The 27,710-nt window shown below is 53.8% G+C and overlaps 3 protein-coding genes and 2 non-coding genes across 12 annotated transcripts in view; 3 read left to right on the top strand and 2 right to left on the bottom strand.

The window, feature by feature from the left end:
- Positions 1–4,211: 4,211 nt before the first annotated feature.
- P2RY11 (purinergic receptor P2Y11) lies at positions 4,212–11,301 on the top strand. 4 transcript variants are annotated; one of them, XM_070415988.1, is made up of 13 exons: positions 4,212–4,281; positions 4,369–4,539; positions 5,051–5,152; positions 5,339–5,389; positions 5,498–5,668; positions 6,350–6,426; positions 6,617–6,724; positions 7,029–7,152; positions 7,234–7,312; positions 7,420–7,549; positions 7,620–7,783; positions 7,863–7,946; positions 9,601–11,301. In XM_070415988.1, the coding sequence occupies exons 1-13, from the start codon at positions 4,264–4,266 to the stop codon at positions 10,701–10,703; spliced, it is 2,382 nt and encodes a 793-aa protein (XP_070272089.1). In that variant the 5' UTR covers positions 4,212–4,263; the 3' UTR covers positions 10,704–11,301. The 4 variants fall into 4 exon arrangements, with proteins under 4 accessions (XP_070272089.1, XP_070272086.1, XP_070272088.1 ...); XM_070415985.1 differs by lacking the exon at positions 9,601–11,301 and having other exon boundaries at positions 4,213–4,286; positions 7,863–8,226; XM_070415987.1 differs by lacking the exons at positions 4,212–4,281; positions 4,369–4,539; positions 5,051–5,152; ... (7 more) ...; positions 7,620–7,783; positions 7,863–7,946 and adding an exon at positions 8,072–8,984.
- Positions 5,195–5,281, top strand: LOC139011941 (small nucleolar RNA SNORD105). Its single transcript, XR_011471744.1, has one exon. It is a non-coding gene; the product is annotated as a small nucleolar RNA SNORD105 (small nucleolar RNA).
- Positions 6,462–6,541, top strand: LOC139011954 (small nucleolar RNA U105B). The gene has a single exon (XR_011471755.1). It is a non-coding gene; the product is annotated as a small nucleolar RNA U105B (small nucleolar RNA).
- On the bottom strand, positions 10,961–15,742 carry EIF3G (eukaryotic translation initiation factor 3 subunit G). Its single transcript, XM_070415989.1, has 11 exons — positions 15,662–15,742; positions 15,489–15,535; positions 14,872–14,955; positions 14,410–14,498; positions 14,217–14,276; positions 13,074–13,178; positions 12,794–12,983; positions 11,837–11,944; positions 11,572–11,708; positions 11,387–11,493; positions 10,961–11,091 (listed from the first exon to the last, which is right to left on the bottom strand). Exons 1-11 carry the CDS (start codon positions 15,679–15,681, stop codon positions 11,076–11,078), a joined length of 963 nt encoding a protein of 320 aa, XP_070272090.1. The 5' UTR covers positions 15,682–15,742; the 3' UTR covers positions 10,961–11,075.
- A 6,339-nt stretch (positions 15,743–22,081) lies between these two features.
- DNMT1 (DNA methyltransferase 1) overlaps positions 22,082–27,710 on the bottom strand; it is a 40,256-nt gene continuing 34,627 nt past the window's right edge. For all 5 annotated transcript variants that reach the window (XM_070415993.1, XM_070415991.1, XM_070415990.1 and 2 more), the window contains exons 32-38: positions 26,903–27,069; positions 26,393–26,570; positions 25,094–25,289; positions 24,606–24,769; positions 24,270–24,386; positions 23,127–23,217; positions 22,082–22,459 (exon numbers count right to left, since the gene is read on the bottom strand). In XM_070415993.1, coding sequence (XP_070272094.1) covers positions 22,395–22,459; positions 23,127–23,217; positions 24,270–24,386; positions 24,606–24,769; positions 25,094–25,289; positions 26,393–26,570; positions 26,903–27,069 — 978 coding nt within the window. In that variant the 3' untranslated portion in view covers positions 22,082–22,394. The remainder of the gene's footprint in view (positions 22,460–23,126; positions 23,218–24,269; positions 24,387–24,605; positions 24,770–25,093; positions 25,290–26,392; positions 26,571–26,902; positions 27,070–27,710) is intronic.

A 27,710-nucleotide genomic window follows, 5' to 3' on the forward strand; every position in this document is an offset into this window, starting at 1 on the left:
TAAAGATAAAGATCAGAGAAACATGAAGCAAGTTGAAAGGAGGGAAGACCTGCTGGAGAGGTGACGTTTGAACAAAGTCCTGAAAGAGGAAGCCATGGGGATGCCTAGGGAAGAGCAGCCCTGGCAGGGGGAACAGCATGTGCAAAGGCCCTGAGGCTAGATCATGCCTGATGTATTAAAGCAGTGGTTCTCAACCTTCCTAATGCCGTGACCCTTTAATACAATTCCTCGTGTTGTGGTGACCCCCAACCATAAAATTATTTTCATTGCTACTTCATAACTGTAATTTTGCTACTGTTATAAATCGTAATGTAAATATCTGATATGCAGGATATATTTTCATTGTTACAAATTGAACATAATTAAAGCATAGTGATTAATCACAAAAACAATATGTAATTATATATGTGTTTTCCGATCGTCTTAGGCGACCCCTGTGAAAGGGTCGTTCAACCCCCAAAGGGGTCGCGACCCACAGGTTGAGAACCGCTGTATTAAAGGAACCTCAGGAGGCTGGAACAGAAGCAGGGCAAGTATGGTTAGAAGGGGGTGAGGTGGGGTGAGGGGCAAGTCTCACTAACTCAGTCTAGTAGTGGACACCCCATTTCCCACGTCCTCATCAAAACTGATGCCACACCCACACCCCAACACCCACATGCCCCAGGTCTGCTGTGTCCCCCAGGTGTTCCCCAGTTTACACAGGTGACCTCCTATGAGTGTCCTCACTCAAGGTCGTGTACTCGTAGCCACCACCTCTGACCCTGTAGGGTCCACACACGGGCCCCATTTCCTTCATTCCTGGGTTCACAGCCTCTGAGATGGGGACACACCTGACTCCCATGTGCACTTGCCAACCCAGAACACATCTCACGTGTCCGCACATCACCCCTCTCTGTACTAAGTTCTATGACCTAACCCGCATGTCCTGGTGGCAACACGGGCACATGTCCATGGTCTTTATCATCACACACATTGCCTCGTTCACACATTCAGCAAACATTCCCTGAGCGCCTGTTGTGTGCCAGGAGCCGTTCCAAGCGATGGGGACACAGGCATGACCAACACAGACAAAATCCCTGCCCTCATGAGCTTGACATCCTGGTTGGGAAAATGGACGATGGACAGGTCAGAGGGTGATAAGTGCTTAGCAGGAACCTCAAGCCGGGAAGGGGTGGGAGTCCTGGGCTGGGGTGGGTGTTTTAAATAGAAGGGTCAGGCCTCTATTTAAAGAGAAGATGACACTTGAATGAAGACCTGAAGGAAGAGAGAAAAGGGGAAGAGCATTTAGGCAAAGGGAACAGCAGTGCAAAAGCCCTGAGTGGGAGCTTGCTTGATAGGCCCAAGGAATAGCAGGGAGGCCTGTGTGGCTGGAACAGTGAGCGAGGGGGAGAGTGGAAGGAAGGAAGAAGAGAAAGGTGAGGGGGAAATGTGTGCATGACCCTGAGAACCTCCAGGAGGACTGGGGTTTTACTCTAACTCATGTGAGAACCAGGAGGGGTTCTGAGCTGGAAAAGGCACGTTCACGACTAAACTCACACATCAAGCAGGAGCTTCCAAGGGCAGCAGGGAGCAGGGTCCTCTCCTAGGCCCACCCCCGCCCCCCAGACACCAGGCCCCACTCTACAGAAAAGGACTGCATTCTCTGGAGCTGGAGTGTGTAACACCCACTGCCTACCAGGGTCTCAGCCTGAGGTGAGGAGGAGGCCGGGGAAGCCCTCCAGCCAAGGAGAGGCCCAGGTCTCCCACAGGACAGAATCGGCCTCCACCTGCCCTCCCACCCTCCTGCCCTCTCACCTCTCACAACCAAGATCCTGAATCCAGCGAGGAGGCCCGTAGCAGGCACAGAAGTCAGAGGAGGAGCCAAGGGTCCAGCAGGGGCCTCTGAGAAGGGGAAGGGAAGAGGCCAGTGAGAGAGCAGGGGGGAGGAGACTTGGTAACCCCCCAACCCTACCAGCCCCCCATCAGAGCCTGGGACTACAGCTGGGATGCTGAGCCCAGGAGCTCTAACTGTAAATATTTAGCATTTTCCGCATGAGAATTGAGGCCACATTGCCAGACCCTCCTGCCCAGGCCACCAGAGCCTGATAACACAGGTCAGTGCCCTGGACATTCCCCCCGTAGCAGAACACAGAGCGTGGGAGGCTGCAGGCCCCAGGAAGCCGGGAAGATCCAGCATCAGACACAGACACATGCACACGCACAGAAAAGGACAACAGCCAACGTCAGCAGTGGCACCTGCTGTGCATTAGGCGTGACTCTAAACGCTTTACACCTTTTATCTCATTAAATCCTTGCAGCCTGAGCTGGCTTCTATGCATAGCCTCATCTTGCAACAGGGAAAACTGAGCCTCAGAGAGGGTGAGTGACTTGCTCACGGTCCCACAGGCCAAAAGGGTCCACCGTGGGATCTGGCCCAGCAGCTTGGCTCCAAAACTTGCACATATATATCGCGACAGTCACACACCCCTTTGTGCACATAAACAAGACATGCAGACCGCTGCACAAAGCAGCAAAGATAGACAGACAGAATCTGTGTGTGCGTGTGTGTCTGGGTATTTGCCTGGCACGTGCATACACACGCCTTTTCCAAAGACGTAACTGGAAACAGGACACAGACTCAGGCAGCAGTGTTCAAAATATGTTCACACACACACACATACATCACAACTTAAAGGAAAAGATCCTGGGGACTGATTGTGTCTACACCTGTGTGCCAGACACTTACACACCCAGGTACACGCGGTCACACACTGACAAGCACAGAGATGCAGATCCGTGTGCTCCCGGTTGTCTAGTGAGACACTGATACCTGCCCCCACCCACACCCTAGTGCACGTGTTTCCATTTGTCCACACACTGTCACACTCTGTCACATCCTCACACTGGGAAAGTCATGCAGGGACAGAAACAGGCAGAAGTCATCATCCAGCCATTTTTCAGGGGTACGAAAAGACTCACGCAGAGCCTCCAAAGCACAGGTCTGGGATCTGCAACCCGTGCGAAGGCCTCCTCCACCAGCAGCCTTTCCTGCGTTCCGTTCCTACTGTCCTCAACTCGCAACCCAAGTGGACTCCTGGGCTGAAAGAGGAAATGGTCCTCCCAGATCTAAGAGGCTGCCAAGCTGGGCTCCAGCCTGGACTGGGGCCCCCCACCCGCAGCCCCCTCCAGCTTCCCCCATTGGCAGCAGAGAGAGAAAAAACCTCCTAAGTGACAGAGAGGCTGACATAAGGGAGAGTCTGAAAGACAGGGAAGGGGAGAGACGTGGGGGAAATGGGGAAACATGGGGAGTCCGGAGAGAGAGGATATGAGAGAAATGGGGTAGGGACAGAGAGAGAGAGAGAGAGAGAGAGAGAGAGAGAGAGAGGAGAAAGATGGAAAGAAATAATGAAAGAGAATTGATGGTAGAAACAAAGTTGGGGAAGAGGGAGACAGGGAGGAGACAGAGATGGGGAGGAGGAGGCAAAGTGGGGGAAGAATTGGGGAAGGGAGACAGAGGAAGCAGGAAGGCAGCTGGGGGAGGGAAGGCAGATGGGAGAGGAAGCAAATGGGACAGGGAGAGAGATGTTGGGGGCATCCCTTCCCCTCACCCCAAGGTTCTGGGGAAGAAGCCAGAGGCCTGAGGCCAAGACTGGGGCTTTGAGCGGAAACCGGAGATGAATTTTTCACCAAGCGCCGAATTGCTTTGAGTTTCCAGAGGTGATGTGGAGTTTCCATCCTCGGCTGGTGTTGCAGACAAGACCCTCTGGGGAGGACAGTGGGCCCTCAGGAGCTGGGGGCCCAAATGAGTGATAGGCCATGGCGCTACCCCCTTTTCTGGTTGCTCCCCAAGTGCCTGGTGCCAGTGTGCCAAGCACTGGGAGTATGTACATCGTCTCTCTTAATTCACGAGGCAGGGCTTAAATGACTTATCATATTCACTTTAGGATACATTAGAAGCCTCGGGGTGCAGACATTGGTTCTCAAAATCGCACCGCTGGCGGAAATGACCGAGGCGGGATTCGAACCTGCGCTTCATTTCTCGGAGCGCTCAAAAGCTCCGGAGCCGCGCGGCCCCGCCCCGGTTTTCATGAAAACAGGCACCAAGTGTCTCCATAGCAATACATCAATGATTTCCCCCACCCCCACCATGCTATCTGGTGCGTATACCCGTACGGTGACGTCATCGCGCAGCGACGTCTCACGTGACCACATCTCCAGCGCCGGAAGTGAACGGCACGGCGCCGGAAGCGGCTGGAGGAAGGTCCTCGTGGAGTAGACGCCAGCATGGGGCAGTCGGGGCGGGTGAGGTGCGGCGGCCCGGGAGGGGGGCAGCACGGGCGGGGACCCCGCGGAGTCGCAGGGCTCACCTCTCGCCTCTCGCCCCCGTAGTCCCGGCACCAGAAGCGCGCGCGCGCCCAGGCTCAACAACGCAACCTCGAGGCCTACGCCGCGCAGCCACACTCGTTCGTGTTCGCCCGGGGCCGCGCGGGTCGCGGCGTCCGGCAGCTCAGCCTGGACCTCCGGCGGGTCATGGAGCCGCTCACCGCCACCCGCCTGCAGGTCTGCACCCTCCAGCCCACTTCCACTGGCCGTTGAGGCTGCGAGGGTGCCGCCAGCCTCGCGGGGCCTCATTTTCCTCGGCTAGAGAAAGGGTGCCTTATGGGGACCATCGTCCCTGCCTCAGCTTTGCGGGGCAGCGGCGAGGCGTGCATGAACGCGCTCAGCTTAGGGCTTGGCCGGGTACCCGGAGTTTGTGGTTAAGAGGGGACTCTAGAATCAGCAGAGTTGAGTTGGAAACTTGACTTCTCTCAAAGGCCTGCAGCAAGTTACGTTTTAAACACGCTGGGCTTTGGTTGGCTCATTTGCAAAAGGGGGCGATGCTGGGTAAGCAAGGACAGAGGCAGCACTCTAGGCGAGACAGTGCTCTAGGCGAGGCCAAGGGCAGTCCACTCCCTCACCCCCTTTTCAGAAAAATTAGATGCAAGAGAGGGCATAACAGTTTCAGCTTATAGTCTTTGCTCAAAAGAGGAATGACTGATCATTTCTTTTTTTTTCTTTTTCTGATATCCAGATACGAAAGAAAAATTCTCTGAAGGATTGTGTGGCAGTGGCTGGGCCCCTTGGGGTCACGCATTTCCTGATATTGAGCAAAACGGAGACTAATATCTACTTTGTGAGTGGATTCCTGCACCCTTCTCCCCCATACCCTCCTTCTCCCCCAGCTCTCTTGATGAACCCATGTGCCTCTGAGCTGCCATGATTCTGGCTTCAAAGTAAACGCTCTGAAGAGATGGGGCAAAGGTTCCCACTCCTGCTCCCCACCTGGATGCCTCCACCCTCATTGGTCCTTTCTTTGTAGAAGCTGATGCGCCTCCCAGGAGGCCCCACCTTGACTTTCCGGGTCAACAAGGTAAGGCTCAGAGTTGGTAATGAGAACCATGTGGGGTAGGAGCTGGGGTGGGGAATGACGCCCGCCATGCGTGGCTGGTGGTCACCCCCTCCTCACCCCGCCCTGCAGTACACACTGACACGTGACGTGGTCTCCTCGCTGCGCCGCCACCGCATGCATGAGCAGCAGTTCACCCATCCTCCCCTCCTGGTGCTCAACAGCTTCGGTCCCCTGGGCATGCACGTGAAGCTCATGGCTACTATGTTCCAGAACCTGTTCCCCTCCATCAACGTGCACAAGGTGGGCAGGGCCTGCGTGGTGGCAGGTGTGGGTGGGCGGGGCAGTTAGCAGGTACCGCACAGGCCCTGGGGTTGATTGCTCAGTCCTCACCTCCCAGCACTGAGGCTGACAGTTCTGACTCCCAAGGTCAAGTCTCACTTGCATTGTATGTCATGGGACTCCCTTTGAACTGCCTTCCCATATGGCAGGTGGAAAACGCCAATGGTGCTTTTTTTTTTTTTAAATATTTTCATTGATTTCAGACAGAAAGCGGGAGTGAGAGAGAATCATGGATCGGCTGCCTCCTGGACACTCCCTACTGGGAATCGAGCCTGCAACCCAGGCATGTGCCCTTGACCAGAATCGAGCCTGGGACCCCTCGGTCTGCAGGCCAATGGTGCATTCTTGAGTGCTTGTTTAAGCAGTGTACGTTGTGTTTGTGCCCCACCTTAGACAGGGGAACTGAGGCTGACAAGTGAAGTTACTAGTCTGAGGTTAGTTATAGGCAACAGTTCCTAAGCCCTGGCACCAGTGGGCCTCAGATTCTGCTTGTTAGAGATGATCATCAGGGAGTTGGAGTGGGTGGCCTTGGTGGGTGCTGGAACCAGGTTTCTAGCCTTGCAGTCCCTGCAGGGCTTGGCTTGGCCTCCAGTACGCAGTGAGGCCTGAAGGCAACTGACATGGTGCCGTGCCCCTTTCCAGGTGAACCTGAATACCATCAAGCGCTGCCTTCTCATCAACTATAACCCTGACACCCAGGATCTGGATTTCCGCCACTAGTGAGTGTAGGGGCGGGGGTAGGGGGGCTCTGCTGCTGTGTGCGGCTGATGACAGTGCTGCTACTGAGACTCCATGATTGCTCAGTCTCAAAGTAAACGCCCTGACGCACCATGAAAATGGGAGTGGGTAAGACTGGCCCTTGACTCTGTGACCCCTAACCCCCGACCTCACTCACTCCGGCCTCTGCAGTAGCATCAAAGTTGTCCCTGTGGGCGCAAGTCGTGGGATGAAGAAGCTTCTCCAAGAGAAGTTCCCCAACATGAGCCGCCTGCAGGACATCAGCGAGCTGTTGGCCACGTGAGGAAGGGGCAGAGTGGGAGGCTACCATGGTCTAGGGCCGTGGTCGGCAAACTGCGGCTCGCGAGCCACATGTGGCTCTTTGGCCCCTTGAGTGTGGCTCTTCCTAAGCCTTAGGAGTACCCTAATTAAGTTAATAACAATGTACCTACCTATATAGTTTAAGTTTAAAAAATGTGGCTCTCAAAAGAAATTTCAATCGTTGTACTGTTGATACTTGGCTCTGTTGACTAATGAGTTTGCCACTGGGCTAGGGGACCCCAGGAGCCTGGGGTTCCCTGCTGAGCCGTGTGTCCTGGCACAGGGGTGCGGGACTGTCAGAGAGTGAGGCAGAGCCCGATGGCGAACACAACATTACGGAGCTACCCCAGGCCATCGCAGGGCGCGGCAACATGCGGGCCCAGCAGAGCGCTGTGAGGCTTACTGAGGTGAGGCCCAGTGGCTGAGGTGACTTCCTCCAGCAGCCCCAGCCCTGAAGAAGGACTGACTCTTCCTCTATGTCCCTCCAGATCGGACCTCGGATGACGCTCCAGCTTATCAAGATTCAGGAGGGTGTCGGGGAGGGGAACGTGCTCTTCCATAGTTTCGGTGAGGTCAGGGCTGGCGGGCACAGGGTCTGGGGTCTGAGGCCTCCCAAGGAGGGCTGTTAGGTGCAGTGGACACACCTGGATCTTGGTGAACTGTTTCTTTCTAAGTGCACAAGACAGAGGAGGAGCTGCAGGCCATACTGGCAGCCAAGGAGGAGAAGCTGCGGCTCAAGGCCCAGAGGCAGGACCAGCAGGCCCAGAATGTCCAGCGTAAGCAGGAGCAGCGAGAGGCCCACAGGTGTGTGGTCGGCGGGTGGGGCGGGTCCCTGGTGCAGGCTGATACACTGACCACCACTCCTCTCCTCCAGGAAGAAGAGCCTGGCGGGCATGAAGCGGGCACGGGCAGAGGCTGATGGGGATAGCGATGCTGAGGACCCCGGGGCCCCCCCAGAGGCAGAGAGGGCTGGCCAGCAGGAGGAGGAGGATGAAGCCGAGTACTTCCGCCAAGCAGTGGGCGAGGAGCCTGACGAAGGTGCTTGACAGGGATCAGTGCAGCCGGGCGCTGGAACCTGTCCCTGCCCTGGTGACCCTGACACCATATTTCTTCACAGACATGTTCCCAAAGGCCCAGCGGAGACGGTCCACCAGGCCTCCAAGCAAGAAGCAGCGGTTAAAGCAGCGGAGGCCAGACCGTGGCGGTGACCACAGGCCTCCAAAAGCCAAGGGCAGGCCCTGGGGGACCCAAGCCAAGCTGGGGCCTCGGGGGGCTGTTCAGAACTATGGCCGAGGCCGAGCACAGCCACCTAAGAGAGTGGCCTGAGGCTGAACCTGAGCGGTGGGTGAAATGCCCCAGATTGGGGCCCCAGAGATGCTGCCCTGGGCTCCTGCCTGGGTGTCCAGGTGCAGCCCTCAGTTTCCTTTCATAAAGGAGCTGGTTCCCCAACCTTCCTTCTAATAAACACTGATTTCCCATGAGTCAGAGGCTGCAGTTGGAATGAGGGCATCAGAGGCCGCTGGGAGTTGGGCCTGGAAGTGTAGAATGCAAGTGTGGAGCTCAGATTTGATCATGGTTGTTGGTCTGGTCTGGGTCCTGGGCTCCTTCCCAACCTCCCTCAGACTGAGGTTTCCTGCCTGCCTAGGCCAGGTCTAGAGCGCCATGAGGAAGGAAGTGTGCAGAGGCTGGCTCGACAAGATCTGACTGTGTGGGCGGTGGGTGGACCTATGGAGGGCGTGGCCAACGGGCTGCTTTCACTGGGGGTGGGACCAGGACACATTGTAGGCAGAAGTCCCAAAGGCAGGGCGAGGGCCATGGCGGACACAATCTCAGGTGAGGAGGGAGCACAGGGCCCTGGACCCTGCGGACCCCGGGCTTGGGGTGGAGGTGGGAGTGGGGATGGTGTAAGAAGCACGTCTGAAGCCGAGAACCAGAACAGGAAGGCAGAGTGAGAGGGTGGAAACAGTCTGGTGAGGGAGGCCTGTGCACACCCTCTCTTCAGAAGGGACTTGTTCCTGGGGATTTTTCTTAAACAGTGATCGGAGATATAGACTGTTTTGAGAGAAAATTAGCAGGGAAGGGGACTACGGGGTGCAGTGGCAATGTTAGGGTGGTCAGGACCAGAGGAAGACGAGCTTTCAGGACGTCCATGACTCAAAAAGAGCCGCCGGCGCAAAGGCCCTGAGGCACATGTGCCTGAGAAACAACCAGGAAGCAGACTGGAAATCACCGCGAGCAGGTGATGAAAGCCAGTGGGTGGGAGCCATACCTCCCTCAGGGCCTTGTGGGATGAGTCAAGCACTGGCTTTTCCTCCCAGGAAGGAGGGACCCCTTCACTGAGCAGAGGCACGTGGCCCAATAGGTGCGCACAGGCGCCCTCTGGAGGCTCGGAGAATAGATCAGGTGAGCGGAGCCGGGAGACGGGCCTAGGCTACTCCTGGTCCCGACAGGAGATGACACGGGCTGGACACAGTGTGTTAGGGGTGACAGATACTGAAGATGGGTACTTGCTGGTGGATTGCAGTGAGGTCTGAGACTTCCCCTGACTCCTGTTCTCCATCCCAGTCCTGATGGCTCCCAGCCATTATTTCCAGTTTACGTGGGTTCTTTCAGGGCAACAATTCCCCCTCGTTCTTCAGGGTGCAGGACCCCAAGGGAGCTTCTGACCGTTCTAGGCCTGATTCCCTCCATAGAAAGGAGCTGGACTCATCAAAAGTCCTCTTAGAAAGGGGTCATGCAGGCCTGGTGCACACAGGTGCTCAGGACTGATCCACAGCACAACGCAGCTCTGAAAGCAGAGGCTGTGCTCAGCGAGGTGGGGGGCAGGGTTCACTCAGCCACCCCCTCGCCCACAGGTGCCCCACCGTGCCCAGCCAACATCTCAGCAGCTGCTGATCGAATCCTCAGTGGCTTCCAGGAAGGCTTCCTGTGGCCCATTCTGGTGACTGAGTTCCTGGTGGCTGTGGCTGGCAACAGCCTGGCCCTCTACCGCTTCGGCACACGGGAGCAGCGCCCATGGCACCCAGCTGTGATCTTCTCAGCCCAGCTGGCCGTCAGCGATCTGTTCTACGCCCTGACACTGCCCCCGCTGGCTGCCTACTTCTACCCACCCAAACACTGGCGCTATGGGGAGGCCATGTGCCGCCTGGAGCGTTTCCTCTTCATCTGCAACACGCTGGGTAGCATCATCTTTATCACCTGCATCAGCCTCAACCGCTACCTGGGTGTCGTCCATCCCTTCTTCACCCGCAGTCACCTGCGGCCCAAGCACGCTTGGGCCATTAGTGCCGCGGGCTGGGTGCTGGCGGCCCTGCTGGCTGCACCCACACTCGGATTCTCCCACCTGACGACACCACAGCAAGGAGGCCTCTGCACCGAGGCCAGGCCTGAGGCCTGCATCAAGTGCCTGGGGACTGCGAGTGACAACCAGCTCAAGGCCTACTCAGCCTATAGCCTGGCGCTGATGGCACTGGGCTGCGGCCTGCCGCTGCTGCTCACCCTGGCAGCCTATGGCGCCCTTGGGCGGGCCGTGCTACGCAGTCACGGCATGACGGCGGCCGAGAAAATGCATGTGGCAGTATTGGTGGCCAGTGGTGTGGTGCTCTATGCTGGATCCTATCTGCCCTACTTTGTCACACGTGTGATCAACGTGTCTGCCCGGCAGCGCTGGAGAGCCCGCTGCCCGTCCTTTGTGGACGAGACTCAGGCTGTGAAGGCATTGGACCTGGGGTCCTACGTGGGCTACCAGGTGACGCGGGGCCTCGTGCCCCTGGCCATCTGCATCCACCCGCTGCTCTACATGGCTGTAGCACCCAGCGTAGGCTGCTGCCACCAATGCTGCCTTGGCTGCAAGGAGGGCCGGGCCTCAGAGAATGCTGAGCGCGCCAGCCAACCCCTGCCCCTCACTGCCACAACCACCAAAACCGTGGGGCCCCCGCCCCCTGAGCTGAGCCCATGACCTGACCTATTTTGAGCCTCCTACCCACAAGGCACTGGAACCCAGCAGCCGAACAGGTGAGAGCACAGCAGGGGTCAAACCACTTCCCCAAACAGAGGCCTGTCATGGGAGCAGCGAGCCCTCGGACCAGACAGGCAAGAGTTCTGCCCCCAGCACTAACCATGCGCAGGGCTACCGAGCAAACCTACGCAGGGGAAGGGGAGGGCTGCCCCCACCTGCCACAAGTGGGTGATATTCATGTATAAACAGGACACGCATAGGGCAATTGGAGCCTTTTTATTGCCCTTGGAGTTCCCTGCTTTTGGAGGTCGTCTTCTGTTGCCACAGGGTCCTGGGGCCAGGTGCCAAGCAGCAGCAGCAGTAACAGCTGGTTTAGTTGGTGGATGGCCTAGAGAGGAAGACGGGAGTGATGAGAAGGGAGAGTAAAGTGTGGGGGCTACAGGCCCCAAAGGGAGTCCCAACCGCCCCCCCCACGCCCCGCACAAAACTGGGGCCTCAGTGGGGGCAGGGCAAGACATATGGAGCCCAACCAGCAGTGACCAGCCTGACCTGGATGGCAGCGGCCCCTCCTCGAGATAAAGGACAATAAATGACTTGCACCTCACAACAGGCTTGGCAATTATTCAACTGGTGTGGGGCTGTGTCAGCTGTCACATGGTGATGGGGCAGGGGAGGGGTCTTACTTGGCCCACTCGACGTTGAGGATGAGGTGGTCGTAGCCAAAGCCAGACACTCCGGCAATGGCGCGGGCAGCGTCCTCACGGCGGTGGAAGCTGATGAAGGCAAAGCCCTGGGGAAGAGAGGAAAAAAGGGAGTTCAGGGCTCAGCCAGACAGATGACCCCTCCCCACTCATGGCCACCAACCCACCTTGGACTGGCCGGTGGTCTTGTCCTTCGCCAAGTAGATGCGGGAGATGGAGCCGAAGGGTCTAAAGAGCTCTTGCAGGTCTGTCTCACGGGTGTCCTCTGACAGGTTGGTGACGCGGATGGTGGCATTGTCATCAGCTGGGCATCAGGCAAGGAGAAGCAGCTGTGAGTGGCCGGGCCAGCGTGGGCCCCACCCACAGGATAATCACTGGGTGCTGGGAGGTGCCTGCCCACGGGCCAGCAGCAGGGTGCCCTCACTGCCTCACCTCTGCGGTTGGGCTGCATGGACTCCCCACGGCGGCTGGCCCCATCCCGCAGGCTCGGTGGCACGTACTTCCCTGTCTTGCTCTGGGCCGCCTGCACAGGCTCCAGCTCTGGAAACCAAAAGCACAGTTGGGTGAGGCCTCACCCTAGCACAGCAGAGGGACAGACCCACCCAGGTGCTGTCTGTCAAAGCCCCAGGCATCCGGTCGGTCCCTCAGAGACCTGTTGGCCATGACATAAAGGTCACATCCAGGAAACCAGCAGCACACAGAGCAAGAAGCCATACGTGTTAATACGGTCTGAGGAGCCCACAGGGTTGAGAGCTAGAGGAATGCCCGCCCGGGCCAACACAGGGAAACACGAGCACATGGGGCAGGGACAGTCCCTGGGTCCCACACACATGGCAGTAAACAAGTATGCCGCACACACAAGTCAGATGGAGACTTGCGCAAACTCAAACTCCATCAGCAAATCATGCTGAAGGATGTGGACTATGGACAGCCACGTGTGTGAGACTACTCACAAGTGTGCGTGTGCACGCACAAACACGCACGGGTGGCAGCCATGTTCATGTGGACAGACACGGCACACTCAAGTCAGGACCATCACAAAATCAGCAGAATCACAGGGGGCAAGTCTCACATACAGGGGTCCACCACCTCCCAATCATGCACAGTGCAGTTACACAGGATGCACATGGGTGATTCTCAGCCCCCAAAAGGAAGCGACAGGTGACACCACCAGCAGTCACAGCAGCCACCTGGCTAGTCTCTCTCACACACACTAACAGGAACTGTGACCACAGCCTTCGCAGTGCTCACGCTGTAGTGTGGACGATGACCAGAGGTGAGGGGCACAGCCCACTCACACAAAGCAGGTGACAACCCAGGACGCACACACAGCACCTCCCCACCCCACTTCCTCCCTGACCTGCCAGCCACACCCCCAGGCCCCGGCACCTCCAGGCAGTTTCTCCTTCTCGCCGGTGGACAGGCCCAGCTGCTCAGCCAGCTCCTTCTGCATGGGCCCCAGCGTGTCCTTGTAGGGACAGCGGGTGGTCCAGTGGTCGCCCTTGCAGATCCGGCAGGACACGATCTTCTGGCCCTTGAGCTTGTTCATCGGGTCCTCCTCCTCCTGGCAGTTCAGATCCTGGCAGGGCAGACGAAGGCAGCTCAGAGGGGGAAGCCACATCACCACCACCAACCTGGTGGCCGCCACCCCGCCCTGTTGCCCATTTACCTCCTTGCTGGTGATAAAAGTCATGGACACATCATCGCTGACCGTGGTGGTGGCCACATTGGGCCCTGGTGGGTCAAACTCCGAGTTCCCAAACTTCTTCCAGTTCTGGGCTCAGGGCAGAGTGGGGAACAGGTCAGGACAAGGGCAGAGCAGGGAGGCCCTCCCCTCTGGACCCCAGACCTACAGGAGCCCCTTTCAGGCTGTCTTGGCCTTAAATCTCATTCTCCACCCTCTCCAAATGCGTGCCAGATCCTAGTTGCATGTCAGCTCCAGGAGGCCAGGGCAGCTCTCAGCCTCATGTTTTATTTTTTTAAATATATTTTTGATTTTTACAGAGAGAAAGGGAGAGAGATAGAGAGTTAGAAACATCGATGAGAGAGAAACATCGACCAGCTGCCTCCTGCACACCCTCTACTGGGGATGTGCCTGCAACCCAGGCACATGCCCTTGACTGGAATCGAACCTGGGACCTTTCAGTCCACAGGCCAACGCTCTATCCACTGAGCCAAACTGGTTAGGGCTTAGCCTCATGTTTTAAATGAGCAAACGAAGCTCAGGGGGAAACAGCTACACAGTCAACACTTCTTAGGGGGCCATGCAGGTGGTAGATCTGCTTCCTAGGGAGCAGGTGGTAGACCAGCTCCCAACAGGGAGTGATGCTCAGAGGGATGCAGGGGTCACCCAGACTCGAGGGGGCCTTGGGCTAAACAACCTGAGCCTCAGTTTCCTCCCCTACAAGGTGGGGACCACAAATGCTCCCCACCTCCCTGTGGTGCTATGGGAATCAAAGGAGAGAACTCCTCCACAAAGCATATGGCATGGGGTCTGGCACAAAGTGTGAAGGTAACTGTGCCAAATCTATTTATTGCTATCGCTTCTTCTGCTGCGACCACTTCAGGGGAGCTCTTGACTCTGTTCCTCCTGGTAGAGAAGCCAAGAAGAATAAGAAACAACCTCACCCACGCCTGGACTTTTGGGGACCACAACAGAGTGCAAACACCCCTGGGCCTCAGTTCTCCAATAAAATAGGTAAACCGGTTACACTTTTCACTTCTAAAAACAAAGGCAGTGGGAAAAAGAATTCTTCCTTCCTCTGAGTCAGCCCTTAGGGACCCCCAAGACCAGGAAGGAGCAGGGTCTTACCTTCCTCCTTGCAACTGCCTTTGAGGCCTTCCGGGTCTCGATTCTGAAGGTGCGGACAATCTGCATGGGAGAGGAGAGGGGTGGGCTTCCGGTGCCTCAAGGCTCCTGGGCCCGGGGCACCTTTGTCACCAGCCCACCCAACACATACCACCCGCCCCTGGTCCGAGTGCCCCACCTCCTCACCCAGCCTCACCTTGAACTTCTTGCCATCTTCATCTATCTTGTACTCGGTTACTGTCTTGATGTTCCCATTGATGACCTCCTTGGGTGCCGGAAGTGGAGCTGGAACAGGGGAGGAGGCGAGAGGAACTGAGCCCTAGGCCAGTGATGGCGAACCTTTTGAGCTCGGCGTGTCAGCATTTTGAAAAACCCTAACTTAACTCTGGTGCCGTTTCACATATAGAAATTTTTTTATATTTGCAACCACAGTAGAGCAAAGACTTATATTTTTTATATTTATTTTATATACTTAAATGCCATTTAACAAAGAAAAATCAACCAAAAAAATGGGTTCGGGTGTCACCTCTGTCTGACACGCGTATCACTGGTTCGCCATCACTGCCCTCGGCCATGGGGGTTAGGAGGGAAGGGGGTTAGGAGGGAAGGTGGTTAGGGAGAGCGGTGGTCCAGGGATGGAGCGGAGGTTGTCACTCACCTCCTGGCAGTAGCTCGGGCTCTGGGCTCGTGTCGCCAGTGGCCAAAGGGATCCCCTTGAGGAGCTCGCTGGTGACGCCTTTGTCTGTGAGAGGCAGCGTGGGGAGAGGGATGAAGTGGAGGGGCAGGAGTGCCCAAGCTAAAAAGGGAGCTTTGGGACGACGCCCAAACCAGGAGCTGAAAAAGGCAGGACGGAGGCCAGAGGACTGGCCAGGAGGCGCCCTGGGACAGCCGTGCGGGGACCCGCGAGCTGCTGTAATCACCCGGAGCAATCGCCAGGACAGGGTCTCCCTGGCATGAAGGCAGGGGCGGGCCACCGGGGCATCTGGGCGCTGGCACAAGGCAGGGGGCAGACTGTCACACCTCCTCCGCGGAGCAGAGGAGCCGCTGAGGACTTGGGCGGTGGCATGGGAGGAAGAGGGGCTGGGGCCAGGGAACATCTGGACCTGGCGAGAGCCTGGCCCATGTAAGGATGGCGCGGGGCAGAGCGGGCTGCGAAGGGAAACGCGGGGTCTGACGGCGGTGACAAGGTCGGGGGGGTGGGGACCCGGGGGCTGGAACGGGCGGCAGTGGCCGGGCTGGGGGGGGGGGGGGCCCGCGGCGACCCGGCGAACTCACCGTCCTCTACCTCCTCCTCTACCTGGTCGGCCCAGCTGGGCTTCGAACTGCGGGGACAAGTTTGCAGAGTCAGCGAGGCCTGGCTCCCGCCGCCTCAGCTCGCCCAGGCCCCAAACACCCTCTAGGGCTCCCCCAAGTCGCCTCCCGGCCCCTCTCCCCGACCCTCAACTCACTCAAAGTCTCCGGCGGGCATTGCAAAACTCCTCCACGCAGCCCAAGCCTGGGCCAGAGACCGGAAGTGCGGGGGAACAAGACTTCCGGTGCGTGGCCTACACCAGCCCGCCGCAGCGCCCACAGCGCCCCCTGCAGTCAGGGATGCCCGCTGTGCGAGCGGCTGGGCGCTGGTACCCAAGCAGGTAGAAGCAGACGCTTATCTCAGGGCTTAGCCCATTACCTTTAAAAAAAATTTTAAAATCCCAGACAAGAAAAGGACTAAAGGAAAATACACAAGAAAAAAAGTAAAAAAGAAAAAGAACCAAAGGGATTTATCACCACCAAACCAGTATTACAAGAAATGTTAAAGGGACTTCTTCAGGAACACGAAGGAAAAAATATAAAAATATGAATAATAGAATGGCAATAACAACATACCTATAGAAAACTACTTTAAGGGCAAAAGAATTAAGTGATCCAATCAAAAGACATAGGGTAGCTGAGTGGGTAAGAAAACAAGACTCTTACATATGCCGTCTACGAGAGACCTGCTTCAGATTGCAAGACACAGAGACTGAAAGTAAAGGGATGGAAAAAGATATTTCATGCAAATGGAAACAAAAGAAGAGCTGGGGTAGCAAGACTTATACCACAAAATAGGTTTTCTTTTTGTAATCTCAATCGAGGGTGGTGAATTTTCCACTGATTTTTTTTTTGAGAGAAAGAGTGGGAGGGAGGGAGAGAAGGAGGAGGAGGAGGAGGAGGAGGAGGAGGAAAGAGAGAGAGAGAGAGAGAGAGAGAGAGAGAGAGAGAGAAGAGGAGGAGAAATCGGTTGCCTCCCGCACTCACCCCAACCAGGAATTGAACCCAGGACCCTTCAGTGTGGGCAAATGCTCTAACCACTTGGCAACACTGGCCAGGGCCAGACTAGACTTTAAAACAAAGGCTATAACAAGAGAAAAAAGGGATCCAACAAGTTCACTTCTGAGTATTTATCCAAAGAAACCCAAAACACTAATTCAAAAAGACATGCTTGGGTGGGAAGAGATCAACCAAAGAACTTGTATTCATAAGCCATGGACATAGACAATAGGGTGGTGAAGGCCTGGGTGGGGGCTGGGGGCAGGCTAGAAGAGGTCAATGGGGAAAAAAGGGGGCATATGTAATACTTTCATCAATAAAGATTTTTTAAAAAGACCTGCACCCCCATATCCACTGCAGCACTATTTACAATGGCCAGATACCAAAGCAACCTAAATGTCCATCAATAGAAGAACAGATAGAGAAGAGGTGGTACATATATACAATAGAACATTACTCCACCATAAAAAAGAATTAAATCTAGCTATTTGCAACACCATAAATGAACCTAGAGGGTATTATGCTAAGTGAAATAAGTCAGACAAAGACAAATACCACATGATTTCACTTATGTGTGGAACCTGGAAAACAAAACAAATGAACAAACAAAACAGAAACAAACTCATAGGTACAGAGAACAGACTATTGGTTATCAGATGGGAGGGGATTGTGGGGATGTGTGAAAAGGGCCAAGGGATTAAGTTGTGCAAATTGCCAGTTATAAAAACAGTCACAGAGATGTAAAGAACAGGGAATATAGTCAATAATATTGTAATGGCTATGCCTGGGTCAGATGGGTACTACATTTATCAGGGGGATCACGTTGTGAGTTACATAAACGTCGAATCCCTATGTTATACACATGAAACTAATGTAATGTTGTGTGTCAACTGCAATTTAAAAATAAAAAAAATTATTTTAAATTTTTAGCTGTCAATTATACCTCAATAAAAATAATAAAATAAATAATACTACCAACAAAGCTCATTCATTTAGCACAGACTGTGCTTAATGAATCACTTCCATTTTGCAGCTGAAGAAAACTAAAGCTAGTCTTCCTTGTTTGGAGAGAACTTCTCTGGTTCAGAGGAGCCAGATGTCAAGTGGCCCCCTCAACCACTCCCTTCTTTCCTTTGCAACATTCTTGGCTCTCTGATGTCATCTTTTCCATTTATTTGTTTATTGTTCAGCTTTCCCTTTAGGGCATACATTCTTTTTTTAAAAAAAACAACATGTTTTTATTTATTTGAGAGAGGAAGGGAGAGGGAGTGGGAGATAGAAACATCAATGATGAGAGAGAATCATTGGTTGGTCGCCTCCTGCATGCCCCACACTGGGGATCAAGCCCGTAACCCAGGCATGTGCCCTAAACAGGAATTGAACCCTGGCTTCCTGGTTCATAGGTTGACGCTCAACCACTGAGCCATGCTGGCCGGGCAGGACATACATTCTCAATGTGGTTGACATGGCTCCCACGGGGGCCAAAATTAATTCTTGGGGGGCAAAAAAACCCTCAAATACTACAATGGCTTGTGGCCTTCTAAAGCCAACCCACCCCCCAAAAAACTTTTAAAAAGCCAACCCATCCAAATAAGTATTTAATTTCCATAATTAGAGAGAAATTGAATGTAATTGGATTGAAATTGATTTAAATTTCGAGGTAATTCCATTTTTCCCTTTAGAAGGGCAATAATGAAAAAAAGTTTGAGAAACACTGTTCTAGAACGTCTGCTGCAGAAAGCAAACATTTGCCTGCTTTGTTCACCTCTGGGTCCCCAGCACCCACAGGGTACTTGCTCAATTAATGGGCATTTGGGGCGGGGTGGGAACCATACTATAAAGGATTTTTAAACCACACTAAAGAATGTAGGCTCTTTACCCTATAGGCTGTGGGTGTGAGTGAAGTCACTGACATATTTTGAGTGGTAACCCAGTGTGAACAGATGTTCTTGTGAGAAAGATTGTTCTGGAAGCTTGAAGAGTATAGAGTGGAAAGGATAAATTAGCAAGAGACCTGAAGGAGACTGGGGAAATTAGTGAAAGAAAAAGGGTGGTCTGGAAAAAAGGATGAAAATATAAAGTTTGTACAAAGAACCAATGCACATGTGTGCACTTGTTCAAACTTACTCCAAGAAATGCAAAATCCAAACAACATAACAATGGGCAAAACTTTTAAAATGTGATGTTACCCAATAGTAGCAAAGATGTAGAGAAGCATTCACACACATTGTCAGCGCATGAAATTAGGCAAACTTTTTGGATTGAAATTTGACATCTACTAAAACTTGAACTGCACAGATGTCTTTTCCTTTGAGCCAGGTAGTAATTCAACCTGTGATGAAAACTTGTAAATGTTTGCAAAGATGTGAGAGTACGATATCCATGCAGTATTGTTCATGATAACAAAACCCAGGTACGCCCAGGTCTCCATTCATAGGGGCTGCTTAAACAGATTAAAATATACTCTGCCATAATCAATGAGATGAAGTAAATCCATTTGTGCTCATGTTAAAAAAAAGCCAAGGTAAGAGGAGGAAGCAAGATGTAAAACGGCATATATTATGGGAACCAATCTGTGTACATTTTTAATAGCACATAGATATGTAGATGTATGCATATCAGAAAAGAAATATCAAATTGTTCCTGAGGGATGCTTTGAGAGGAAGGCATCAGGGGAGAAAAGCTTCTTTTTTAGCCTTTTCTGTTACATTTAAATTTTTTACCATGTGTATGTTTTATTTTGATTTAAATATGAATAGATACATAAATATGAAATCATTTACTTTATATACATTAGATATTAATATGTAGTGTGTACTTATGTAATACATGTGAGATGTAACATATGCATGTATTTTTTATTTTTTTATTAATTTTAGAGGAGAGAGAGGAAGGGGAGGGATAGAGAGATAGAAACATCAAAAGAACCTGTAACCTGGGCATGTGCCCTGACCTGGAATTGAATTGGTGACCTCTTGGTTCCTAGGTTGATGCTCAACCATGGAGCAGGAGGCAGCTGATCAATGATTCTCTCTCTTCATTGATGTTTCTATATCTCTCTCCCTTTCTCTTCCTCTCTGAAATCAATAAAAATATATATTTTGCCTGAACCAGTTTGGCTCAGCGGATAGAGCATCCGCCTGCAGGCTGAAGGGTCCCAGGTTTGATTCTGGTCAGAGGCAGGTGCCTTGGTTGCAGGCACATCCCCAGTGGGGAGTGTGCTGGAGGCAGCTGATCAATGTTTCTAACTCTCTATCCCTCTCCCCTCCTCTCTGTAAAAAAAATCAATAAATATATTAAAGAAATAAATAAAAAATATATTTTTAAAAAGACTGGAAAACAAAGACTATGCAACCATCATGAATAAAAAATTAGCTAGATGTTGCTTCCATACAAGTACCAACCCTGGAGAGAAACTGCGCTGCCCAGATAAGATTAGCCACTAAACATGGGTGCTTCTGGGTGTTTCCATTTGGCCTCATCTTTACTTCCTCTTTTTGTCTTTTTCTGTATGAAATACTTTTTTTTTTTTTTTTTTTTTTTTTTTTTAATTTTTTTTATTGATTTTTTACAGAGTGGAAGGGAGAGAGACAGAGAGTTAGAAACATCGATGAGAGAGAAACATCGACCAGCTGCCTCCTGCACATCTCCCACGGGGGATGTGCCCGCAACCCAGGTACATGCCCTTGACCGGAATCGAACCCGGGACCCTTCAGTCCACAGGCTGACGCTCTATCCACTGAGCCAAACCGGTTTTGGCAGTATGAAATACTTTTGTTGTTGTTGTTGTTAATCCTGACCTGAGGATATTTTTTCCATTGCTTTTTATTTTTATTTTTTTTCTTTATTAAGGTATTACATATGTGCCCTTATCCCCCCATTGCCCTCCCCCATCCCCCCCCCCCCCCGGGGGCAGGGAAGGCCTTTCTAAACAAGCAGAGAAATATAAATCTAATCCCTAAAAAATAGAGTCAGTATGGCAAAGATATGACTCAAGATGAAAGCAACACAAGCGGAGGTAAAAAATCCAATGCCAGAACAGCTCTCAGAGACAAAGTCCGCGTCACCTCAGAGGAGGAACGGGTCGTGGCCACTAGACACATGAAGTGTGGTCACTCCTTAAAAAACACTAACGAGACGTTCTCTCCTCCCGACAAGGACTAAGGGGTCAAGGGCAGGGCAGGCTGAAGGAAGTTTGTATTGTGGGAGGGGCAGCCACATGCTCTATAACGGAAATAGGAACACTTTTATACTCCATAATCTCAGAGCCTCTTGAGACAGTTCCCTGAGATGATGGAAGAGAATATGTCAGTGCAGTGCTGTTTGCAGCAAAGAGGCCAACACCCAACTACTTACTAGAAGGAACTTAGTGAGTTTTGCACTTGCATTACATTTAGTCCTTTAGTCTAAAAGATCTGGGGTTCCTAGTGGGCGTTACAGGCGAAGGGCTCCGAGAACACCAGGTGTGAAAGTGCACATGCAGGTCGAGCAGCAGGTGCCACTTACCCTCCTCCTGGTGGCCCTTGGGTCACGGGGCTGGTGATGGACGCTTCGTCTGCTTCTGCTTTGCTGGCGTCTTATAGCAAGTCCTTCCCCAAAGACAAACCAAGGAGAAGTTTTGTTCACTTTAGACTTTAGGACTGAGTTAGGCTGGAGGCCCAGAAAGCCCACCTCCAGGTTCTTCTTTTTTAAAAAAATATATTTTATTGAATTTTTACAGAAAGGAAGGGAGAGGGATAGTTAGAAACATCGATCCGCTGCCTCCTGCACACCCACTACTGGGGATGTGCCCGCGACCAAGGTACATGCCCTTGACTGGAATCGAACCTGGGACCCTGCAGTCCGCAGGCCGACGCTCTATCCACTGAGCCAAACAGGTCAGGGCCCACCTCCAGGTTCTTCAGCAAATAAGGGGCTTGTCTGGGGTGGCAGGCCAGGGCTCCAACTAACCTTTTTGTTAATCCTCACCTGAGGATATTTTTTCCATTGTTTTTTTACAGCGATTGGGAGGGAGGGGGAGAAACATTGAGGTGAGAGACACGCATTGGTTGGTTGACTCCCACACACATACCCCAACTGGGGCAGGGATCAAACCTGCAACCCAGGTACGTGCCCTTGACTGGGAATCAAACCCATGATCCTTCCGTGTGTGGGCCAACACTCTAACCACTGGGGGTGGCAGCCAGGGCTCCTCTCTCCTTGTTCGACCACTCACGCCAGGGGCTTCTGTTCCCATGGTCACAAGAAGGCAGCTGCACTGCCAGGGGCTGCCAGGGGTCACGGCCACTCCAAAGGCCTGCAAGGCCACGGGTTAGGCCAACCAAGACTATTCCTTTCAAAGGCCTCCCTGGGAGCTACACCAGCGAGTTCCACTTGCAGCTCACTGGCCAAAACTAAGTCCCACAAGTTAACCCCCGCCCCTCACACACATACACGGGACACATGAAGTGATCTAACGTCATACAAACGCCTCTGTGGGGCCCCCTTCAGCACTAAGGAACCCCTTCTCATTCAGCCTCAGCTGAGAGACAGCCAGAAGCTCCTGGTAAATAATGAGTCACCACCCCAGATGATTTATAGGAGCGATTTATTTGAAGAAATATTACAACATATAAAAACTACATAAAGTCTTAATTTCCACTCATACAGTGGTAAATTTGATATAATGCATAATAAAAAACTTTTAAAATTCAGAATGCACAAAGTACTGCACAATTCGGTCACTAAGTCATTAGTTGGTAAGCACACCTTACAGAACAGCTTCATGTCAGCCAAGGCCACAAACACCGTGTACAACACATTTGAACTGACAGATTTCAACATGTTAAAAACACAACATCAGTGCACATTGGGGATCCCTGGTGCCAGAAACAAGGGCGCAGGAGGGTGAAACTAATCCTGGGCAGTTTTCTCCTCCTTGGCAGTTTCCTCCTCGATAGTTTTCTCCTCGATTTTAACTAACGAGAAAGAAGAGGAAAGTCACCACAGGGAACATATACATCGAACTACAACAGGGAGCATCACAAACACATTAAGTCAGGAGCTACCTTAATGCGCAGGCGTCGGTGTTAGGGGCCGACTGTAAATGAACCCGTAGCAGCTCTGAATGAACATTCTGAGTGGCTCAAAGGAGCTCCCTAAGGTTTCCAGACTGCCTGCATCAGAGGCTGAGGAGGCCCACCCGGCAGGACAGGGGAAAGTGCCCCGAGACCCACCCGCTCACCATGTGCCGGGTCTGTTCTGAGCACTTAACATGTGTGACTCATTCCATCTCATGGCAGCCCAGAGAGAAATGAGGCCACCAGGGAGAGTGTGCGACTCGCCCGAGCTCCAGAGCCTAGCAGCGATGGCGAACCTATGACACGCGTGTCAGAGGTGACACGCGAACTCATTTTTTGGGTTGATTTTTCTTTGTTAAATGGCATTTAAACATATAAAATAAATATCAAAAATATAAATCTTTGTTTTACTATGGTTGCGAATATCAAAAAATTTCTATTATGTGACACGGCACCATGGTTAAGTTAGGGTTTTTCAAAATGCTGACACACCGAGCTCAAAAGGTTTGCCATCACTGGCCTAGAGTTATACCCTGCCTGCCTCAGCCCACCCACCTCACCATACCTGAGGCACTCTCTTGAGCCTTGGCCAACATACAGCGCTTGATCTCCAAGCCAATGGCTTTGGCCAGGGGTGGCGGAACGGCGTTACCCACCTGCAGGAGGGAAGGAGGCCAATGCCGAGTTTGGCACAGCTAGGGTCAGCGCCAGCCTCCACTCAGCACCGTGATGAGGACACTGGGCCCCTGGCCTCATGCTCACAGGGTCCCCAAAGCCCTCCCACCACGATAACCCCTCGGCCCTGCCAATCAGCTCATCCTCCCACCCCCAACACCAACCTGTCTAGAACCACCCACAGAGAAGGGGGCCATTAAAGGGCAAAGATCCCGATGTGGAAGCCACCTTGCTTCACTTGAGCTGAGTAGCTGCTTTCAGAGAACAGGACTGGGGGTTAAGGAGTGAAATGGGTTTCCCACTATAACCCCCAGGCACTCTTAGCTCGTTAAGCCATGTGTGTGCATTACTTGGACGGAAATACATTCAATTAAGAAGCCAACCTGACCTGGCCAGTGTTGCTTAGTGGTTGGAACATTGGACCGTGCACCGAAGGGTCACGGGTTCAATTCCCAGTCAGGGGAACGGAATGTACCTGGGTTGCAGGTTTGATTCCCTGGCCCGTCAGGGTACGTGCCGGAGGCAACCAATCAATGTAATGTGTCTCTCTCACATTGGTGTGGGTGTCTCCCCTCTCCCTTCCATTCTCTAAAAATCAATGGGAAAAAATATATCCTGGGGTAAGGATTTAAAAAAAAAAAAGCCAACCTAACAACACCCTAAGAATCAGTGAGGAACTGTTGGTCCATCTTAACCCTTAGCAACAGTGACTTTTCACCACCAGACATTTAGTCTGCTCCGTCTCTGAAGTTCACTGTAGTGAAACTTTCCTTTTGGGGTAAATCTGCCTCAGAGCAGCAACCAACATGCTTAGCCCGTGAGCACTGGGCCCAGAGACAGGGACCCTCTGTCTGGTCGTGCCCCTGCTGGGACTACTGAGGCCAATCAGCACCCCCGTGTGAGCTGTGCCCTCTGCTGAACCGCTCTCTACCCTGTGCAGGGGCGGGGGTGGGGGCGGGGGGGTGTGCGGCAGGGGCAGGGTGGGCAAGACGGCCTCCTTCCTGTCTGCCCTGCTCAAGGCCACTCCACTGACCTGCCGGTGCTTGTCCAGGATATTGCCAAACAGCCTGTAGGTGTCCGGGAAGCCCTGGGAGCGAGCACACTCCCGCACGCTCACAACACGGTGCTGTTCAGGGTGAAGCACACGGCCCTGGGGGCGAGAGGCACGGTGGGGCCGGGGCACAAGGCCGGCCATTGTGGGTAGGGTGGGGAACTACGCCATGGAGAAGTCAGGCTTCCGGCCTCAGCCGGTGAGCCCGTCTCCTCGGCACCAAGGCAGGAGGTGAGGAGTGCTGACTCCTGACAGGCCACTCCCACCTCAGCCCCTGCCTGTCCCCTTCCCAGGCCTGACCCGGGTCCTCCATCCTACCTGCTTGCCCATGGGCTCGGGGTTGGTGACAGTTGTGCTGAAGAAGCCATCCCACTCGAGCCGCCCGTAGAGGCCAGCCCAGTGGTTGTGCCTGTTCCCGGTGTGAGGCAGGCACCAGGGGATGAGGGTGTTGAACTGTCTGGCCGTGGAGTCGCAGGCTTTGCCTGTTGGAAGAGAGGGCTGCAATGAGGCTGAGGTTCCAGAACAAGAGGAGGCCCGGGAAGTGCCTACAGCATTCAGTCCACCCGGGGACAGAGCAACAACAGTCCCTGTTCCTGGGCACAGCTTTCACAGTGCGGATCCCAGGCTTGCCCTACCCAGGGCACTGGGTTAGTGAGCAGCAGCACCAGGATCTCCTCTGGGAGACCCCGGATGACAGTGCTCCTTCACCCGAGCTGGCCGACTGCTGTGGCAATCAGGACCTGAAGGGGCTGGGCTTCACGGTACACGGAGGGAAGCCACATCCGGGGCACACACAGGGGTCTCACCGCTCGCACAGGAGCAGACCCCTCGGAGGGCCCCAGTGCTGCTGCGGCCGTTCTTCCGGTCGTGGTAGGTGTACCGCAGCTTCCTGGTCATGGTGCCATCTGAGAGCCGCACCTCAATGTTAGGCAGGTCACGCCAGTCTGAGCCCGGAGCCAGAGGGACATGCCGCATGCGGGCGGCCACCAACGCGCTCATGTCCTAAAAGTGTGGCAAGGCCCAGCTGTCACCCAGCTCAGGGAGCATCTGCAGTGGCCTGGGCACCACTGCTCTAGGCACTGGGAACACCACCACAACCAGGAACCCCCAAGGAGCTTACATCCCATTTGGGCAGACAGTTACCTGAATGAACAGCTTAGGGATTACACATGTGCCAGGAGACAGAGCAGGGATGCATGGGGGGAACAGGTCAGGGATAGCTTAGGGCAAGTGGGGGGAGGGGGCCTGAGCTGAGCCCTGCAGTATTAGGAGCCAGCAGCTGGGGGCACAAAAGGCCAGGTTTGGCGTATTTGGGACAACATGCAGAGAACAGGAATGGCGAGAGAGGTCAGTCAGAGGAGGGCAGTGACATTCCGGGCCTATTCCAGGAAGAGCAAGAGCTCTGATTGATGCTTTATATGATTACACTAGAGGCCCGGTGCACAAAATTCGTGCACAGGTAGGGTCCCTAGGCCTGGCCAGCAATTAGGACCCACCAGCCCCCCACCCCTCCTCCTTCTCTCACTCCCTCAGTACTTCCTGCCCAACCCCCGCCCCCCCCACCCCCCGCTGGTCACCTGCCATGTTTTGCACTGCCCCCTGGTGGTCAGTGCACATCATAGTGAGCAATCTCCCGAGGGGACACTTTGCATATTAGCCTTTTATATATATTTGCTGCTGCAGGGGCATAGGGGATGGGGGCAAGAAGAAAAGCACAACGAAGTGAGGCTGGGGGCAAGATGGTGGTGATTTGGGCTTGGCCTGTGTGGCTCTGTGGTTGAGCACTGACCTATGAATATGATTTGATTCCAGGTCAGGGCACATGCCTAGGTTGTGGGCTCAGTCCCCAGTGTGGGGCGTGCAGGAGGCAGGCGATCAATAACTCTCCTCATTGATGTCTCTCTCTCTCTCCCTTCCTCTCTAAAGATGACGGTGATTTGGGTTAGGAGCCAGGAGCAGAGAAGCTGGAGGGGCTGGGATCAGACCCTGCTTCCCACCCCAAAACTTGGCTGGGCTCCCCACAGTGATCTGGGTTAGTGAGCAGCAGCACCAGGAGCTTCCCTGTGAGGCAGCTGGAAGGAGGGCCCTCTGTGGGGCAATGTTACCTTACAGATGTGGTCCCTGAGGATGGGCTGGTACTGCGAGCCCCGGAGCTGCCTCTGGAACCAGGACTGGGGCTCCCCGTTGTACGAGATCTCCAGCGCTGAAGCCCCATTCCGGATCTCAGGAAGGTCAGACATTGTGTCCCGCACGGTGATGGTTCGGAACGGACATGAGCTCAGCCTGCAATAGAGCGGGAAACATACTGCCGCTGTCCATCGAATCACAGTTGCCATCTCCTGACTGCTGGCACTGCCCTCTCTAGCAAGGACAATCCAGCTCAGAGGTCAAAGGGCTGCCTGAGGTCACACAAACAGCTTCTTCTTAGACTGTCTGGGAAGGAGACAGGCTACACTGGGGTTCTGCTAATGACTACAGCCAGGCATCTAGCCACTGCACTGCATGTGGTGCTTACTCGGCCAGAACCTGAGACTGGAAGTGGCAGAGTGCCGATGCCAAACTTTTCCGGGTAATGCCCCCAAACACTGACACAGCAGGATGAGCGGGGCTCCTACCTAGTTACGTTGCTGACAAACTTCTTGTCGTCCACCACGACGCTCAGCTGGCAGGCCCGGGGTGCGAACACGTGCAGCGGCTCTGGGAATAGGGGGAGCTTCTCCCCAGGGGCCGCAGCCAGGATAATGGCTCGCCTCCGTGTCTGGGCCACGCCGTACTGACCAGCCTGTGCACAGGAGAGCCACACACACAGGGTCAACTGGCACCTCCGCTGGCTGAACCAAGGTCTGGGGTCAGTGACGCCCCACTTCCTGGAGTGGCTGGCTGCTGCACAGCTCACCCGGAAAACCCCCAATTAATCCAGCAAGTTTACTCCCGACAGGTGAGACCAGCCCTGCTCGGTAGTTGGTTAGAGCGTCATCCCGATACACCAAGGTTGTGGGTTCGATCCCCGTCAGGGCACATAAGAGAATCAACCAACGAATGCATAAACAAGTGGAACAACAGACCAATGTTTCTCTCTCCCTAAAATCAATTTTTGGGGGGAAAAAAAAAAAGTGGGACTTAGATGAGAGAACCCGAGTCCATGTGGTGACCATTGGAGAAGATGGAAGTGAGCGCGCTGGGGACCCGCCAGCTCCTTACAGAGCACCAGAAGGAGCCCCATGGTGTCAGCACTTGTGGAGAAGAGGCTGCAGAGCCCAGACAGCCATGGATACAGGGACAGAGAACACGGCTGCCAAGCAGGCTTGACCGTGAGCCTGGAGCCCCCCAAGGCTGAACTAGGGAGAGCTGTGCGGCCCTGGCACTCCCTCACTCATGGCTCCCCAGCCAACCTTCTCTCCCTTCTCAATAGCCATCTCAGTG

The sequence above is a fragment of the Myotis yumanensis genome, unplaced genomic scaffold (assembly GCF_028538775.1).
Source record: "Myotis yumanensis isolate MYYU_CA2020_CCGP unplaced genomic scaffold, mMyoYum1.0.hap1 SCAF_5, whole genome shotgun sequence".
Lineage (NCBI taxonomy): Eukaryota > Metazoa > Chordata > Mammalia > Chiroptera > Vespertilionidae > Myotis > Myotis yumanensis.